The sequence below is a fragment of the Styela clava genome, chromosome 5, assembly GCF_964204865.1.
Source record: "Styela clava chromosome 5, kaStyClav1.hap1.2, whole genome shotgun sequence".
Classification (NCBI taxonomy): Eukaryota; Metazoa; Chordata; class Ascidiacea; order Stolidobranchia; family Styelidae; genus Styela; species Styela clava.
In genome coordinates this window covers 14,562,330-14,581,966 of record NC_135254.1, presented here as the reverse complement: position 1 = coordinate 14,581,966, position 19,637 = coordinate 14,562,330, and the positions used below count along the sequence as shown (strand labels likewise).

At 34.9% G+C, this 19,637-nt stretch overlaps 2 protein-coding genes across 3 annotated transcripts; one reads left to right on the top strand and one right to left on the bottom strand.

Annotated features, from left to right (window-relative positions):
* Window positions 1-19: 19 nt before the first annotated feature.
* Window positions 20-2,978, top strand: LOC120343928 (calcium load-activated calcium channel-like). The gene is made up of 5 exons (XM_039412976.2): window positions 20-260; window positions 744-821; window positions 1,121-1,295; window positions 2,061-2,205; window positions 2,792-2,978. Exons 1-5 carry the CDS (start codon window positions 194-196, stop codon window positions 2,879-2,881), a joined length of 555 nt encoding a protein of 184 aa, XP_039268910.2. The 5' UTR covers window positions 20-193; the 3' UTR covers window positions 2,882-2,978.
* Window positions 2,979-3,980: 1,002 nt separating this feature from the next.
* On the bottom strand, window positions 3,981-19,010 carry LOC120343925 (FAD-dependent oxidoreductase domain-containing protein 1-like). Of its 2 annotated transcripts, none has more exons than XM_039412974.2 (12): window positions 18,795-19,010; window positions 18,348-18,462; window positions 17,027-17,175; window positions 15,253-15,366; window positions 14,634-14,749; window positions 13,663-13,810; window positions 11,794-11,931; window positions 10,868-11,014; window positions 9,854-10,009; window positions 7,771-7,872; window positions 6,762-6,868; window positions 3,981-5,988 (listed from the first exon to the last, which is right to left on the bottom strand). In XM_039412974.2, exons 1-12 carry the CDS (start codon window positions 18,936-18,938, stop codon window positions 5,832-5,834), a joined length of 1,593 nt encoding a protein of 530 aa, XP_039268908.2. In that variant the 5' UTR covers window positions 18,939-19,010; the 3' UTR covers window positions 3,981-5,831. The 2 variants fall into 2 exon arrangements, with proteins under 2 accessions (XP_039268908.2, XP_077969395.1); XM_078113269.1 differs by having other exon boundaries at window positions 18,348-18,459.
* Between the last annotated feature and the right edge of the window lie 627 nt (window positions 19,011-19,637).

Here is a 19,637-nt window from a genome sequence, read left to right as displayed (position 1 = left end):
ACGATTGTATTATGCTGGTTATCGATTTTAACCTATATGGATATGCTTCAGTGCGAATATATTATCCATTCAGCAATAAGAATTTGCCAGGAATTTCCCCACAATCCGCTGAGAAAGAGTTTCTTAGTTCAGTAATTCTTTTTCTCGTTGATTTCTGTGATATTTTGCAATTCACTGTCATTAGCGCTGCGAAATGTCCATGTTAGGAGATAGTTTGCTGATTGTCTTCATATCAATATTCACTGCATTGGTGGCAGAAGGTTTGTTTTCATAACCTATTCCATTATTAATATTTTTACTACCTGCCGTGTTTTTACTTCATAAATAACATAATCTATACACAGTTACGCAATATATCAAGTTCTCTAACAAAACTGGGTACCGTTACTTTCCTGTGTTGTTCTACTTTTCTTCTACATTTTAAAGAGATTTTAATTGTGTTAATTACATTATTCAGTTATTGGCAATGTGCCTAATTAAAGTGACTCAAAAACAATGAAATATATTTTAGGATTTTATGCTGTTTGTTTGGGGGGTGATTGGGGCTCGAAAATCAACTAATTTGTTATAAATTTTCGAAATAATATTAGTCGAGTCCTTGGGAATATGATAACATTACGCATACTTGAGTACAGGGACTCTGTCTGATAAAAATTTAATAGAAAATAAAATTGCTTGTGCATAAATAAAACTGTAAAAGAATATGTTTTACCTCTTACTGTCTTACCTTTTTTAATTTACAGGTTTAACATGGCTGCTAGTCTACAAGACTGAAAAATATCAGAAACTGAAGTCTGAAGTTGACAAACAATGCAAAAAACGTAAAATCTTCTGCTTTCTATGATGCTATATTTTGACATATATAATAGATAAGATGCCTCCTACGCTTCAGATCATGTTGTACCTGCGATTATGGCATCTACGTTACCTTGGGTATTTATCAGTCAAGGATACTTAAGTGTAGGGAAATTTATTAGCCCCTTCAAAGGGGTAAATGCCTTTGCTGAGTGCAGTGAGTAGTCTCTGCTGGGACCATGGAATAGTTTTCACTATTTTTTATTGTTTTTACTTAGCGACAAAGACAGGTTGTATCCAATATTTCTATTTTTTCATGTTACAGTTGAAAAACGAAAGGAAGCTGTGGGAGAGCACAGTGACAAAAGCCAGAAACGAAGACTTGAACGCGAGGAAGAGAGACTTAAAAATAACAACAGAGATCTTTCTGCAGTCAGAATGAAATCAATGTTTGCGATTGGATTCTGTTTCACAGCATTACTTGGAACTTTAAACTCTGTGTAGGTTTCATTTATTAAAATAGTTTCATATTGTCTTGCATATTATTGTAGTTTGTTTTGTAATCAGAACCTATAGTTGGGAATTGTAATGGCAAGCTTCGGTCGATAGTTGGATGTAATAAACTGTATAGGGTGTTCTGAAATATGATCGTCCAGAAGTAAAAATACCTGCTTTGGTGTAAGCACTTCAAATGCAATGTAATAAATAATCAACGATGAAATCAAATAACCCTATCCTATTATTATATTTGTTACTAGTCGTCGCTTTTGTGTTCTGTAAAATCGGTTCGATATGATAGTATATAGCTATGTTATATGGATATCTTATCATATCCATATAGGGTGGTTTTGGGCAAAATCAAGCCATAGTCTAAAAATAGGCGAGAAAATTACGGCCCGCGGGCCGGATCCGGCCCACTTGTATCATGTCAAAATGACTACGATTATTACCTTATTGTTCTTAATTTTTATACGTTAGCCTAGCTGTTGGACTATCTGTTAAAAATATTTTTTTTTATCCATATTGAGTTTTGAGCCTCCGCCCAGTTACCAAGTGTATTATCTGTAACTGGCCCACTCATGAAAGTAATTGTCCACCCCTGGTCTAAAATAATACCCCCTTACTTTTATTACTAATTACTTATTACTAATTAAGATTCATACCAATAATTTGCCATAAACATGCCTCACTTGTATCATTGTATTAGGAAATAACAAATATTATCCAAGTTAGCATATATATTCATAAAATATTTTCATTTTTAGATTTGAAGGTCGGATAGTAGCTAAACTACCATTTGTTCCAATTGGACTTCTCCAAGGATTATCTCATAGAAATTTAGCTGGAGAAGATTACACTGATTGTTCATTTATATTTTTATATATTTTATGCACAATGTCAATCAGGCAGGTGAGAAAATTAACTAAAGTGGAATCAAGCGTTGTCGTAATAATTCTGAAGGCCCATGATCTTCCCATTTTGACATTGCCTAACCAATTTAATACACCTTGGTTGAGTTGGTTACATGGGATCCTGAGAAATTTTAACCTGCAATGCCATCCCAGTCAAGTCTAACGCTCTATGACAAAACTCTCCCATTTTGGCTGTGTGGCGCATTATGGAGTCCTCGCCACTGTAGAGTGGTTTGTGTAACCGTTGTTCGGTTAGGGCTTTCTCCATTATCAAGCCATGCATCTAAAAACAAATAATTGGCAGGCTAATCCTATACCCGACATGACCTGGTAACCTGACGAGAGGCCGTGGTTCACCATATGGTCAAGCCTTATTATCCATTTTCCTCTCCCCTGGGAAAAATAGGTAAATACCAGTTAGTTACAGGTGTACAAGAATGGGAAACGTGAACCAATTAATTGTTGGTACAGACTCATTGTCACACCTAATTTAGATCAAATTTGATTTCTGGTGCTTTTTGTAAAAAGTTTTTACATATTCACAAAGTTTGATGAAATACTTGACATTTCATTATTTGTTTCAGAATATCCAGAAGCTCCTGGGATTTGCACCTTCAAGAGCTGCAAGTAAACAGTCTGGTGGTTTATTTCAACCTCCACAACAAACAAAATAAAAATCATATACTACAAGAATTTGTTCATTGTTCAGTTCAAAAAACTCGTTGCTTTTTATTTGTTTCGGAATTATAAGCAGCAGTAGCCGTTTTCAAAATAATTTTGTAGTTTTATCACATTCAACAGCAGATACTGGCTTACTGATAGTAATTAAGTGCAGTTCAAAAGTTTATTTGTGTAGGAAACTTTAATCAGGTAATTTAACAGAACAAATTAGTAGTGTTGACTTGATAGCAAGACTTGAAAAATACACACAGAAAAAAAATTCATAGCCATGATTATCAAATGCACCTCGTTAAGTAAAAACATTAACTTCTTCCGGCAGCTTTAACCTTGCAATCATCCATGGATGACTGTTCGAGTAGGATAGAGCAGCGTTTTTCTCAAACTGTGTCCCGCCAGGTTCTTTGGAGTGTTCCCCGGGACAGGCATCGAAATTGTGAATTGCTACTAAATCGATCTCCATGGCAATCTCGGCTGTACTTCGGCACCTCTGGGTCGTAAATTTGTCTCTCAATTGGTGACAAACAGGCCTTGCTATCTAAAAAGACGGACAACGCCTCATGCCCATGGCGTTTTCATCAACCATTCCATATCGTCGACGTAATTTTCTGAATACTACCTTTCTCAATAGTTGTTAGCTTAAAACTGGAAGCCTCAAAACATGTCAAGATAAGCCGGTGGATGCACAAAGTGGATCTGTCACGCAATTTTTTTAAATTTTACCTGGTGTTCCAGGAGGCGAGATAAAAAGCGTAGGTACGGTATTCCAGGCAAAAAAGGTTTGAGAAACGCTGCAAATGGCTGTTGTCTTCATACCAGTGGTAGTATCCAGAGAGTTTGTGTCAACTTGTTCTTTGTTTTAGATGTCAGATGAACATTTACGCAGCAATTGGGAAACTAAATATTATATATGGTGTTTCAAAATTTATGTGCGGTGTGGCATGCATGCATTTTATTAGAGGGAACCTGTTGTTAGCAAGATCGATACAAAAAGAAACTGCAGTTTGAAAAAGTTGAAACCAGTCACTCACTGCCTATATACGGTACCTATGACCAACTTACACTAAATCCATCTAAATCTTCATCAGGTATAAATTGTAAGAATAAATATTATATTGCAGCATACTAGCAATCACATGGATTGTATCACCAACAATTAACGCAATGATAAATTGTAACAGTGTGTTCACACATAATTCAGAAAGAACTTGTACCAGTAGTAGTAGTTCACAGCATTTGCAGAATTAAAGATCACTTAATTATACAAGTTGGAAACGCAAAGAATTATTGAAGAAATGCAGGCCTGGTCTTTTCCAATTACCATCATTTCTTAAAACTCCGTAAACGAAAACGTCAGCTGTCAAAACGTGTTTGTATTTAGCTTTATCAGAAGGGAGTAAAATTTAACATTTGATGCCTGTCCCACCATTTGCATCAATATCAGACATTGTGTAACTACTTGTGATACTGTCACGATCTAGTGTGGTTTTAGATGGTGCCCTGTAGGTTAAGAACCAAAGCACTTGACTAGAATGTATTCACTGGCCTCAATGGAATGAGATCAGTGCTAAAATATATAGATACTGAGGTCAAAGTTTATATATAAAGGTGTTCACATGAATTAAAAAAAAATAAAACAGTAAAATTTTATGGACTCTTGACTTTGAGCTACTTACGGTATTTTAGAGACTTATTCTATCTTCAAGTCTTGAAATAATTGGTCATTAGCGGAAAAAGCGATTTTTACAATAGGTCACGGTCATTGGTTACTCAGGAAGATTTAATATTTCACACTAAAGCTGATACTGAACATGGAACCCTAGATGTACATTTGAACAAACTATTTAGTTATAGACACACTTAATCTTAAGTTTGTATCATATGTGGCGCACATACAAGAAACTAATAATAATATATTCACATAAATAATAGAAGAAAATTGTCAATAAAAGTGAAAACCACATAAACTTTTGGTGCTCCTGAAGTATGTGCACCTAGATGGCGAACAACCTGGTACACATACTATGTTCAAGATGTGCGCCATCTTGGTGCACATACTTCTGGAGCTCCCAATTTTTTTACATATTGTATATTTCAAATAACACCCATTTTTTGTTTTAAGAAATCATATGAAACACCAAATAGAAAGGTAATGAAAAGCTTGACAGGAACCGCAGCGGTTTTTCACATTGTTAACAAAGGGCCTCCTAGTCAGGGAAAAACGAAAACAAATAACTGGCTTAACTAATCCCATATTCGACATGGACTGGTAACTGGACGAGAGGCTGTGGTTCGCCATATGATCAAGTGGTACTACTGCCTTTCCTCTTCCATGGGATAAATATGTAAATCCTATCCTAACTCCAGCTTTAATAGGATGATAAGAACACTTTGAAAATTGATCGGTTTTTGTAGAAGATTTTGACGGCTATTATTACAATTAAACAGGTAAAATTGGACTTCAGGGAGGATACGACTCACATGGCAAACGAATCCACAGCTCTGTTCTCAGTTATCTACAATTTTGTAAAACATGCTCGGAAACAAGCACGATCATTGGCTAAATTCATTGAACATTATTTCGAATTGTGCATTAAACATTGATGGTAAAGTGGCTCAAAAATCACAATTATATAATGGTATAAAAACAGATAATATAGCCATAATAAATCAGAAAATTTATTTGGCAGTTTGGTGTATTGAAATAAGTTCAGACACATACATATATTGGTAGATGTAACGAATAATTGCCCTTGAGGTAAATAAACCCATGTCCCATGCAATCACCACTTCAATACAGCACAAAAGCTCCTAAAAAAAACCTGCTGCACATAGCTATACAAAGATAAAATTTGCTCATTTTAATTTAACTATAACAAGTCAAATTTGCCTCTGATGTCTTTGGCTCCTACTTGAACCAACAACTCTTCTAATGAGTTAGGTAAATTACACAATGTTTATCTCTTTAATTGGTCGATTGATAACAAAACGGTCAAAAGAAAAAGTTGAAATATCGATTTGATTGCATAGATCGCCGGGTCCAGTGGTGATTAGCTCTGCAAGACATGCAGATGCTCCCATTGCCTGCTGAATTCCATGACCACTAAATTGAAAAAAGCGCATCAAAATGAATGAAGTTAAAACTTTCACTCAATCAAAAAACAGGAATGATTTTGGTCTCTTTTGGTGGTGGGTGTAAAGGCCACTAAGCAGTTGAAGCGCAAGAATTAGCTGTGTTGGCTTAGCAAGTTACACATATCGGCTTTCATCCAGGGGTGTAATGAATTGGGAGGGCAACGCCGAACTGCGGTCCTTTCTAAAAATGGTAGCTCTTTACATATTGTTAAATATCAGTAGATGCTTGTGCAGGGCCTTGTTTTCAGAGCGGAAAGACACGAATAAGCAAGGATACAAGCAGTGTTCCCTCTAAGGTGTGCATAGATTTACTGCGCACAGACGTATTTCGATGTAATGTAACAATGTGCTCGGTTGGCAGGTTGAGAAAGTTTGTTGTTGGCCCACTTATTACCCGGTTAGAACGCCAAAATTTCTTCATTGGTTTTTGCACAAATATTAGTCATTTCCAAAAAAGTGCGCACACACCAAAATTTCTGCGCACACATACTACAAAAAATTAGAGGGAACATTGGATACAAGGTAAGGTGAAAAAAACTCCACCTAGAAATCTGGATTCATGCATCAGGCGTTGTTCAGTGCGGCAAACATGAAAAGGTAAGGTACAGGGTGAGGCAAAGAAACCCTTCATTTTATTCAAAATTGGAAGTGAGGAGTTTCTTTGCCCTGCTCTGTATTATAAAAAAATCTTTAAAAAATTGAGATAGATATTTTTACTTTACAAAGGTGGATATGACAAACCTGAATCCAGTTAGAAAATGAAGTCCTTTATAATATGGATGAGGTCCGATAACAGCATTTTGGTCAAATGTATTATATTCATAATATCCTGCCCAGGCAGACTTTAACTAAAAATAAAAAACATTGTTTCATATTGAAAGTATAATTTGACTTGCTGTGAAAAAGAACCCACAATAAATGCATATGGTCTATGCATCAAATAATTACGGGAAGTATGAAAGTGGTAATTAAATATAATTAGGCAAGCAATTTTTCTGGAGAATAATTGAATGCATTCAAACTAGACACTCTATACCTGACATGGGTAAACTGCGACCCGCGGGCCAAATCTGGCCCATTGGGTAATTCAATGCTGCCACAACCAAACTTTGATGTTTCAGCTAAATTAAATTTAGTTTTAGCACAAGGCATATTGTTTTCCACTTTTGCTTTTGTAACACTGTAAATATTGTTCATTAAATGTAACTTTTTACGTCACACTTACATGGCCCGCCAGTCTAGTTAGGCAAAATTTGGGGCTCCCGAAGTATGCGAACCAAGATGGCGGACATCGGAATGTAATATGTGTACTAGGTTAGGGTTAGGCCATAATTTTAGGTATAAATACTACGGGAGGCTCTTGGCTAGTCTTCGAACTGATAATAGGACTAAAATAAGGAAAATTGAAAAAAAAATTATCGCCTAACCCTAACCTGTTACCCATGTTACGTTCCGATGTCCGCCATCTTGGTTCGCATACTTCGGGAGCACCCAAAATTTTTGGCCCCTGGCTCAACAACCTTGCCTACCCCTGTATTTACAGTGTGGCGTGTACTTTCTATATGGCGAACTACAGATTAGGGGAATTGGAATTAACTAAAATTTATACAAATATTATGTCAGAGTATTGTGAAGGCTTAGAATGCATCTAGCATTTACAGGGTGAAATGCATTCCTGCTTACGAAACAGCTTCCGGAATGAATCATTTTTCTTGAGTAGAGTTTCTACTGTACTGTATATCGTACTTACTTTCAATTTTTCAAACACAGGAACTCTATGAGCAAGTCTTGGCCAAACTTCTTCATGAAAAAATTCATAATTAACGTCCAAGTTTGAATGATCAATAGAATCCTGTAAAAAAGATACGAGTTTTCATATTTATACTGAGGGAGAGGAAAGCCGACAAGATGACCTAATGGTGGAGCATGGCCTGTCGTCTGGTTACCAGTTATGTCGGGCGTTGGAATAGTCAACCAATTGCTTGTTTCAGATGCATGGACTGATGGTGAAGAAAGCCACAAACCCCTTTACACCAGCATGGAGCCCAGTCTCCTCGCACATATTTTTTTTCCATGGGATTTGAACCTGCTGCAGTATATTCAGAGATGTGATGGCAAGAGTATTTCTGGATGTGTAAACTTTTATTCTGTGTTAATTGAGGGTCAAATTTGTATTAAAACTCCATATTATACTCCATTAATAGCACATATCTCCGCTATATATTATTCTGTAATTGTCATTCAGGTTGTCTTTACCCTATGATAAAGTATTTTAAAATTACCGTTGGTTTCTGACCAGAATTACCCTTGAATTGCCATTGATTATGAATTCCACCCAAACCAATTAATATGTAAATATTTACCATACTTTTCATTTCAATATTACTCAAATTCCCTGAAGATGAAATACAATGATCTTTGTGTATCAAATAATACAGATTCAGTATTGGGGCAATGTATACAACTCATACAGGAAAACTTGATTTCAAATAATATTTTGTGGACGTAATGGTCTAGTGGTTAGAGCAGACATGGGCAAAGTACGGCCCGCAGGCCAAATCCTGCCCGTTGGGTGATTCAATCTGGCCCGCCTGATGCTGCCACAACCAAGCTGAAATCAAATTTTGAAAATAGCTCATGGAATTTGTTGAGATTGCGTTTGAATTTACTTTTGTCACGAGGCCTATTGTTTTCCACGGTTGCTTTTGTAACACTGTGAATATTGTTCATAAAATGTAAGTTTTTACATCACACTTACATGGCCGAGATCAAGATTGGCAAAATTTTTGGCCCCTGGTTCGAAAACCTTGCTCACCCTTGGGTTAGAGTGTTAGACTTATCTATAATGGCATCGCAGGTTAAAATCCCATGCCCACCACATAACTCAGGTTGTAATGAATTTGGTGGGTAATGCCGAACTGGTAAGTTCCTGGTCCTTCTAATTCAGGGTCATCCAATCCGTGGCCCGCGGAAGCATTTTTAGAGTAAAAAAATAAGTAAAACTATTTTTCAAGTGATGTAGTATACAAAGATGGGATACATATGATTTGTTTATATTCCTGAAATGCGCTCTGCCAGCCCTTTCAAACGAGCCATGAGGGCCATTTTCAATCGAAACCAACTGGGAGGAGATATTGATACATAGTCGCTTACACACTTGGTATTTTATTACTTTATATGATGTTATTGCAAAACAATTGAAGCTATTCTCAGATTGAGAATTCGTTAAGGAATGTATATTATGTGTTGTTCGAGTTGCCAACGTTTTACGTCCGGAAATAAAAGAGGTGTTTGCAAAAATATCCTGTCAAGACAGACCATAACCTGTCGTAGAAGAGCTTGGGAACTCTATAGCGGAAACTTTAATTGCAAAAGCGGGAAAATTTCATCGTATTCCTTGGCGTTTGACGAAAGCATTGACATCATGTTTACTGCTCAGTTGGTGACTTCGGCGATCTTTTTGCGGGGATTTAATGATGATTTGGAATTACCGACACGCTTGCAGCCATTTTCCCTATTACGGCGACTAGAGGCATTGATTTGTTGGGAGCTGGGATAAAAATGATCAAGCGTCTTGGCTTGACTTTGGCGAAACTTTCAGGATTAACCACTGATGGCGCCCCATCAATGGTTTGGAAACAACAGTTTTATTGTTTTAATAATAAGTGACTACAATAATAAGTGACCGACGCAATTATCAGTGAACTACATGTGGCCTTTCGGCCAAAAAGGTTGGACGACCCTGTTCTAATTTATAGCCAATAGTCCAAAGCCTTGTTCGAAGCAAACCATGTATAAAAACGTCAATAAAAAATATTTGCATTTCTACTCACATCATCAGGAGGTGACATCCCACATAAGTAATTTCCACCAAATCCTTCTCTCCTAAAATAAGCTCCCGAAGGGTCAATCAACATAGGGCAGTCAAATACGGGGCCATCTGGACAATGAAAATTATAAACCCAACGTTTTCGGGGTTCAACTGGCAACTAGAATAAGAACAAGACAAAATTCGATAGACCAATAAAACCAGAGATGCACAAAAAAAATAAATATCGACTTCTGAATTCAACTCTGAACTCTGACAAAAAAAAACAGTTATGAATGCAAGCCTCTTTTAATAGCTTGTTAAAAATGCTTAGTTAACCTAATGTTTTTGAATTTCTAAATAAAATTTTCACTTTCATCATTGTCATTGATAAGTATGGAATTCTGAGTCCAAAAATTCAAAATTTTAACTACCGATATTACTCTGGCGAGTGTGGTGATTATATTATATAAATGTGGCAATCTAAGTAGACAAAATTTGTGAAGTTTAAAATATTGCAAACCAAATATACAATATTTTTTTCTCTATTATGAGGCATTTTCACAACTCCATTTTGAACAAATTACACGATGATAAATGACGATGATACATTTGTAAAAGCAGGACAGGATCACAGGATATACATATTTATCCCGGGGGAGAGGAAAACAACTAAGACGGCTTAATCATATGGCGAATTCTTGCCTTTTATCTGGTTCCCAGTTCATGTCAGGTATAGGAATAGTTAGCCAGTTATTCGTTTCTGATACATGAACCTTATGGTAGAAGAAGCCTTGACCAACCAGCGGTTACGTGAACCACCCTACGACAAAAAAAGTCCAACAACTCTCTCGCACATTATTATCCTCCATTGGATTCGAACCTGCGAACTCACGCAGGGTAATCAGAGGTGCGGTGACGAGCGTATTCCCAAGACTCAGCATGATGCGCCTCACAAAAACAATGAGTTTTTCAAAAACTATCAGCCATCAGATAAATTGGAATTCAAATTTTCGCTTGGTAATCTAAATGTGCTTACCGGTGTATCCATAATCTCGTGATCACATAATGGATTCTTTGCACCAATACCTGCAAGTTCAGCAATTTTCTTTGACCATGCACCAGCACAATTGATAACAATTCTTGCTTTCACAAAAACAGGTTTATCAACATGAGGAACCTTTATCTGTTTCCAAATATAAATGTATTTAAAATAGGAATTATATTAACTATGAATTTGCAATGAGGAAGAGAACAACTCATCAATATGCTGTTTCATAAACTCTCATATAGGTGAAATACAGACTATGAGATACTAGATAGATTTTTAGGTTCCATTACATTTGAACCCACGTACATTTGAACCCATGACAATTGCACCTGCATACTATTGCACCTATGGAAATTTTTTTTGTTTCCTGGATATTTGAACCCATACTAACCCTAACTTATGAGTTTTAGCACCCACATATAGATTGAACCCGCGGATATACACATGGGTTCAAATGTACGGTCACCAGTTTTTTACATTGGATGTTTCTAATTCTCGATTTCAAAAGTGAGCTATAATAGTTTCACTAGGAAAATTATAGTCATAAGGGATTGAAGTCTCATTATTTATATAGAAAAGAAGTGGGCCACAAGTGTCGAGAGTTTTCAGGAGAGGGCTAAAATCATAGAATTTTGATAATTACTAGCCTGTATTATCCATGTCCATGTTAAACATCGACATTGTCATAACTACTGAAAATAAATGAGTAAAATATGACAATAGCAATAAATATAACAATAAAATAAACCAAATAAATACTTTAGTAAAACAGGCAAAAGGTACAATCTAAAAGAGTCACTTTAGCTAGCATCAACTTGAAAAGACTTCAGACAATTATCAGAAAAATTTGAGTGGAAACCTTCAAGCGACAGCATAATTTGTTACTAAATAACAATTACTAATTGATAACCTACATATACTCCATCTATGTTATCAGTGAGATCTGCTGGTGATCCATGTGGTAAAAATACAGCTGAATTTCTAAGGATCTCTTTCTTGAAACCAACAACTTCTCCATGTATATACTCAGTTCCAAAGCTGGTGAGTTTTGACTGAACAATAAAAGACTGAGTGGGTTACTTTGTAGTATACTTAAAAAACAAAGATTCTCATCAAAATAAAAAATTCGAATTCGGAATTTCATACAAGGAGTCCTCGACTTACGACGTTGTTCAGTTCCTGAGACGCGGTGTAACCCGAATTTTAGTGTAAGTCGGAACAACCAAAATGGCGTACAGTATCACTGAAACTGTATACCATGTGACTGATACTTAGTGATTATTCGTTCATAATCATAATAGTTTGCAATTGTCCACGTCATTTACGATGTACATGACAAAAACCAATGAGCCCAAAGCAATGATTTTCTTGATCACAATGATCCAGTTTAGGGGCTTAGATATTACAGTACAGTATTATTTTTTATATTTTTATGGAGTGCGTTCGTGACTTCGAAACAGCGTTATGGAGGGCGCGTTAGAAACCTTGGAACAGCGTAAGTCGCGACAGTTGTAACTAGGGCTGTCCAAAATCGAAAAATTTTTTGATTCGAATCGAATATTTTCGCCGAATCGAACCGAATAATCGAATATTATATCGAATATCGAATTTTGATGGATTCAGTTTTAATAGGACATGTAAAGCCTGTAGATGCTATTTTAATCCTATTCACTAGTCTTATGTTTGTTTGTGTCAATTTCAGCAAAATAATAACAGCCATCAATATAGATAAAACTGTTGCTAAAGTTCAAAATTGCATTTAAAATTTCCAAGCTAGTTTGATGACAATATTATTTGACGACTATAATATTGTTAGTGTACAACAGCCATCAAAATGCAAGAGTGCAATTATTTGTCTTGGTATATAGATGGATAATACAGTAATGCCATCATAAGAAATTACAAATTCCATTCAAAGAAGGTATTGCCATCATAAGGATCCCAAAACACCTGTTTCAGCTTTGAGTTGCCTGTACCACATGTTCCTATGATAACTAACTCAACAGCTTCAAATCGATTCTATTTATAGAACTATCGTTTTCTAAATTGTCTCCTTTTTCTCTTTGTTCTCTTTCTATGAAAAACATCCCGTAAAGGTGGTTTACGCTTTATGTACCGGTACCTAATTTTAGCGATTCGAAAATTAGTCGAAAAACGATTCGAATAATTTGCGATTCGATTTCGAATATTTGGTTCGCTTGGACAGCCCTAGTCGTAACCCGTGAACTCAGTGTACTTGTCAGGATGGTAATCGAAACTTAAACAGAATCAAATCCACTAATATAGATCGAGATAAGATAAGACAAGTCAAGAGGAATAGTTAAAGAAGACTTGTTTCCTCTAACAAAACTCGATTTTCTCATATATGGGCGCTGGAGTGGGAGTTGAAATTTCCTTTAACCTGGAGTTGGTACTTGGTATCCTTTTTAAATTGTTCAAAGCTTAGAGCCAAGCAAGAATTTTTCGACTCCACAGCGTTGGGTCTAGCACTCAGAATGAATAGTTGCAAGATTGCAAAGACATGGGCGGACATTAGGCGGCGACAGCAAAGGGGTAATATGCACCACAGCTGATGATTAGCATTATATTTGGCGTTTCGAAAATGATGCATTGGATTCATGCAAAGCACAACATGTTAATGCATATTACGTAGCGAGATGCATAGATTTTCTGAAATGAGGGAACCTGATGTTAGTGAGCTAGATACACCAGAGAACCCGTTCTTAAAATTTTGAATCACTGCTTATATGCCTTCAGCCTTTATCTATCATTACAACTGTTACCTTTAAAGCTGTCAGGAGTGACCAAGGATCGAACCATCCCTCATTTTCAAGTCCATAGGTTGCAAGTTCGATTCCTTCAACATTAATCCAAGGAAACAACTCCTTTAATTTATTTTGCGTCATTACCATTACTTTGGCACCTTGTGCACTAAAATTAAATTTCATTGCATGATGTGAAGTGAATATATGTCGGTATTGACAATGGATGGCTCATGTTTCAACGACATGCTTCATCTATAAATCACTCTTGATTGTACATTAACAAAATGATATTATGAGCAAGTTTATCTTTACAATTGAAGCTTCGATTTAATATCATATCTACTTAAAGATATCAATGTAAAATAATAAATTAAATACCGAAAAAAGTTCTTTCATTCATTAAAATATATATACTTTCAATGCACTGAACGAGCTTATTGCAAAGCATGGTTTAACATTTTCAATTCCACACATGCTAGCTAACTTTTTTATCTTTTCACACAAAAGGTATCTAGTTATCTATGCGACTGCCAATGCATTACTATTTTTGGACACAAAGTGGACTTAGTTTTTGTAAGTTGTTGTTTTCGTTGGGGTTGGTATTTAAAAAATTCGAAAATAAAGTGCCAATCGACTTCAAATTTTCAGTACTTGAAGAGTGAACATGTTAAGAGAATATTATTACTTTTTTCAAATTGTCTCCATCCCGCTATGAGCAATATTTCACTCAAATTTGATGGTTTAAATAATTCTTGGGCAAACCTTCATATGGGAATTTGTACAATTCTTCTGACATTTTGCATTGTGTGGTGACCACACCAGTCATTCAAACCTTGTGTCCATTTACTTGGGCATTTTTCTTTGTTAAAAAAGATCTCTAGATTATCAGCGTTCCCCTATTTCGACAACTTATGGGTTTTGATGTCTAACCTTCGGAACGAGGACTCATTTTTATGCATAGCATTAGTAAGACAAATTAATCCACTCACATTTGTGTTTCATAATTTTTCATGAGTTTGTCAGCTCCATCTTTTGTTGCAAGAAACAAATATCCCTGAGGTTGAAATTGAATATCAGGGACATCGTGCCCAGCAAGCCCAAGATGCTAAAATGGAAATATCAGAATTTTTGTGAGATTTCATTCCATGGAGTCATATGTGCAAAGTAATTCCGTATATAGAATGTGGATAGCATATACAGGTGATTTCATAACCAATGCAGTATTCAAGTATATTTGAAATGAGCTGTATTCAATATAACAATAGTTTTTGTCATGGAGTGTGTTCACATCTTTGCCACCTAGATTCAGATATTTATTTTCGTTGTGCAAAAAACATTGTACATTTGAACAAAATGTAAAAACTAGATTAATTTTTGAAAAAAAAAGGGGGCACAAAAGACTAGGAAAGTCGTCGAGTCAGCGACACCAAAACTGAAGACAAGCAGTTACGAAGAGGTGATGGATCTACTATTGAAATCTCTCTGGTTCGGCATTGACTTTGTAATTTTATTCTTGATTTTGAGGATGTGACCGTGTGTTTCTCAGTTACAGTAGTCCAATCAATATTAGAGAATGAAGGACATTGCCAATACTATCGATATACCTACATATTTAATGTCACGAAGATACTCTGCACTTTTCATTGAAAGTCTCACATTTGCAGGATGGGAAAATTGTTGTCTGACACCACCTATAGAAAGTCCAGTTGATGCTTTTGTCATCTGAAAATTATTTTTGTATTGTTAATATAATTTTAGACATGAATTAAAAGGAAATGGATCACATTACAATATACCTCAATTTTTGCTATATGTCTTGATATGTAAAACCTTAGGAACAGTCTCATTTGTGATGCCTATATGAGTTAGAACAGTGGTCTTCAAACCTTTTGAGGCCCGACCCCATCTACAATATTATTACGTATGATAAGCACTCGCGACCCCAAGTTATATATATATGTTCACCTACAGACACGAAAAAAATATTCATCAAATTAGGAAATTTATTAAAAGAACCCAACAACAACCATATTAAATCAGTGTGAAGAATGCGACTGCTTTCTTCCAACGAGATCTTGCATCCGTGGCTTAATGTTGCTTAAGCTCAAACGCAAATCGTGTTCTACGTTTAATCGATTTCGGTGCTTTGATTTTAGCAGACTCATAGCACTAAAAGTCAACCTTCAAAAATACGATATTTTTCGTTTATGTTCATCAGCCATTTAACAAATTGTAATTATCAATATGACGGTAGCCGGGAAAATGAGGCTTTGCAGTAAAAGCAACAGCCACTGTACAGTTCATTCAAGAAACAATAACGATTTACTTTAAAATATAAATTACTGTCGTTACGTAATAGCCTTATTATAAAAGAAGTCACTCCAATTCGAAATATCGAAACTTGCTAGCCTATGTAGCGTTATTCAACTTAACAGTGCAGACTGCACACTGTTGTGTATTTGGGTCATAGAACGCTGTTTTTCACACGGACTAAATTTGTGATTATGATGTCATATTTGATTTATCGTAATTGCTCTTGATATTACCTGTCTGCGTGCTTGTTATTCATTCTTTTGTTTGAAGTATCTAGCGTTAAGCCGAGAAGTCACACACATAATAAAAATAATAAAAGAAAAGACAACGATGGGCACTCGACGACCCCAGAAATATTTAAGGCGACCCCACTTGGGGTCGCGACCCACACTTTGGTGATCACTGAGTTAGAAGACTGAGGACTCTAGCGCGAAACTTAACTTTTAAACTCTCGTAACTTTTCATCGAAATAATTTAGTGGAATTCGCTTCAGTTCAAACTATAATTATATGCCAGCTTAAAAAGCACCAATTTGTTTGTAATATCTGTAAACAAAACCCTTTTTTAAATTTCAGCCTTCACCCTTTTGTCTTGAAGCGCTCGAATTACATTTCAAATGACCCCGAGTTTGAATGCCATTCGGAATAATCATGAGTAAAAAGATTATCAGATCTTCTGTCAAAACTAAACTATCATAAATTTGGTTACTCATTCTCAACAAAAAAGATCAAGATTCAAAATTTTCTTCAACCTGGATTTTGGAGACAGAGAAAAGATAATTTTGGCAACAAGTAGAGCTATAGTGGTTTTTCAAATTGTTCAGAATTTGGGGGTCAGGGTATTATAATTAGTGATATGATCATGTCATTTTAACAGTTTTCTCTTCCAAATGATAAAAAATGAAGAGGTATTCCAACATTTCACATTCACAAAAACTTACCATTATCAGCTACTGTACTCAACATTTATAAATGTCATTACTACATTTAAATTTTAATTTCCTACCTTAAGATTTACACCATATATATATACATATTTGTACTCTATATAAATAATGTTGTGGACTTACTGTAGGATCACGTTCTACGACTGCAGTGATAGGTGCCATATATTTAGATGCTTTTAACAAGGTAAAATTTTCTGTTTCTCTCCATAAATTAAATGCCATAGAAAGTCCCATCACGCCTCCACCCACTATCAAATATTCAACTTCATTATCTGAAAATTAAAAAAAATGATCATTAGATAAATTTAACTGGAAATATATTGTAGGCGGACAAACTGGACACAGAAACAGCTTGGCCGACAAACAACACTTGGCTCATGAATACCCAGTGACGATACAATAGAGGTGTACAACAGTGGTGTGCTAAGCATTTTAATTAGGGTTGCCACCATATAGCAAATAAATTTATTGGCAATAACCATCAATAGTTTAAAAATATTATCCTTTTAACTCCAAGTACAGATGTATATCAACAAAGTGATACATATGGCCTCTCATAGTCCCATGTATTTATATGAATCAAAAAGTTGCACAACACCAATTATGCCGTAAATTTTTATTGAATTTTGAAGCAAGCATTTGGTGTAATATAAAATAATATAAATTGATCATTTTTCTCTCATTTGTTTCATGTTTATTAATTCTGATCGTTTTCTTTCGATATTATTGGAACATATCAAATGCCATAAAATATAATACTTCATAATGTTTCAAAACATAATAAATCATGAAGTACTCATCATCAAAAACTCCAACAAGTACAATTTGAATGATAACAAAAACAACACCATGATAGATCTCCATGTTTTATTGCTATACAGTATTATACACATACCACAAAACTGCTGACATTGCTAGAAATCAATAATACTATTTCAATTGTGCATCAGGCAATTAATCTCATTGATATTTGTGAATGATAATGTAAAGAAAACATTAAGTTTAGGTCTATAAATCATAATGAGATAATAGCATCTATGGAATCAAACATAGCCTTCCTACCCACAAAATCTAGTTATACACTCAATAGCACACAATTTATTCCATGTCAAAAGGGATAATTTATTGTAATCAGTCAGTTATCAAAATTTTCTTTTTTATCATGCTGAAAATAAACAGAAAAAAATATATATAGAAAAACCAAAATTTTATATGAAAATTCTTTAGGAAAAACACTGACCAATAAAAATAATTGGAATTAAGAATACTGTGCAAGACAAAATTCAAATATTGCCAACAATATCTTTCTAATTTTATCTCAGTGTTATAAAGTTACCCACGCCATATGCTACACTAAAATAGTATTATCTTATCACTAAAAAATCAGTGCTTGCAATCCCCAATTCATTTTAGTTTTAAATACGAAAAGCACAAAAAAACTTACTGTGGCATATTAAAGGCCCTGCATCACCAAATTCATGAATATCATAGACTTCATCAGGAGAATATGGGGAATAATACTCATGGTAATCTCTCAGCGGTTGCATATGAGGTTGCTTCTAAATGAAAAAATCATTTTTACATTATTTGTATGTTGATGTATAAAAACGATAATGGAATTTCCTAATATAATCAACATGCTTATAACCAGGACAATGAAAACAAGTTGTCTGAGCATTCTGAACACTCCATTGAAAAAGGTTTTTGTTATCAAAAGTCAGAATTTTTTTAACTTTTCAACCTAGTCATGAGCCGGAGTTCTTGACAACCCAAAGATAGATTCAATTTTTGGCTAGGAGTTTGAAATCATAGTCGGATATAAACCTTTACTAATAACACGACTCTGCTTAGTATCATACAAATCGAAGCAACATTATCAAAATATTCTTACCACAGCATGTCTTTTATAATTGCAAGATTGGCATAGAGACGCAAACGTTCTCTCTTTCTGTATGGAAGATGATCGATTTAGAACATTACCCACTTTTCTTGAAAGACATCTCCCCAGCAATATTTTAACTCTGTCGGCCATCATTACGATATGAATCAATGTGAATTTTGAATAATCGTATCTTTACGTTAAGATAATAATATTTAATATAACAGACTGAATATTACAATGAAAAAACAGAGATGCATGAGAGTGAAAGCATTCAAGTAAACAGTTTACAAATCTGACTATACCTTTCCACAATTCATATGAAAAATTATTTCAATGCAGCTCAAGTCAAAATATAAAGTGAAAAAAAGTAGTACTTAAAATGTTAAGTTCCAATTAAATATTTCTCTTCCCTTTGCCAGGATGATCCATAAGTAACAGAGTTGAAAGTCATTGGGAAAAAAAGCCAAAAAAAAAAAAACTGTTTATCCCCATAAAATATGAAAACATTACCAAAATTGCGTTTCTTTTTCTATAAACCTTTAAATGCTACAATAAATTTTTTTCTTCTCCAATAAATCGTATTATTATTTTTCAAGGAATCCAATGGTGATGTTTTTCAGATTGCGCTTTCTTTCAATTTATTGCGCAGAGTGCCAGTTTTCAGATTTGTGCCAATGTGGAGGCCCAGACATAACATGTAAAATGAGAGAAAAAAATGTTCACTAGTCCAATACAATTTCTAAGTGTTTCTAATTCTTTGACAAAGTTAGGCGATTTTTTATTTTTTCAATGTTAAGTCTATAAGTGATTGCTGTTTTTATTGGGTCTTACTACTTACTGAATACAGCGCGA

Excerpts from the sequence above, each read along its gene's own strand:
- LOC120343928 (XM_039412976.2), top strand. The coding sequence starts at position 194 with ATGTCCATGTTAGGAGATAGTTTGCTGATTGTCTTCATATCAATATTC. Across the intron at positions 261-743 it reads CACTGCATTGGTGGCAGAAG|GTTTAACATGGCTGCTAGTC; the intron begins GTTTGTTTTCAT and ends TTTAATTTACAG. Across the intron at positions 2,206-2,791 it reads GCACAATGTCAATCAGGCAG|AATATCCAGAAGCTCCTGGG; the intron begins GTGAGAAAATTA and ends TATTTGTTTCAG.
- LOC120343925 (XM_039412974.2), bottom strand. The coding sequence starts at position 18,938 with ATGATGGCCGACAGAGTTAAAATATTGCTGGGGAGATGTCTTTCAAGA. Across the intron at positions 17,176-18,347 it reads AGGGCCTTTAATATGCCACA|ATAATGAAGTTGAATATTTG; the intron begins GTAAGTTTTTTT and ends TTTAATTTTCAG. Across the intron at positions 13,811-14,633 it reads AAAAATTATGAAACACAAAT|TGCACAAGGTGCCAAAGTAA; the intron begins GTGAGTGGATTA and ends ATTTAATTTTAG.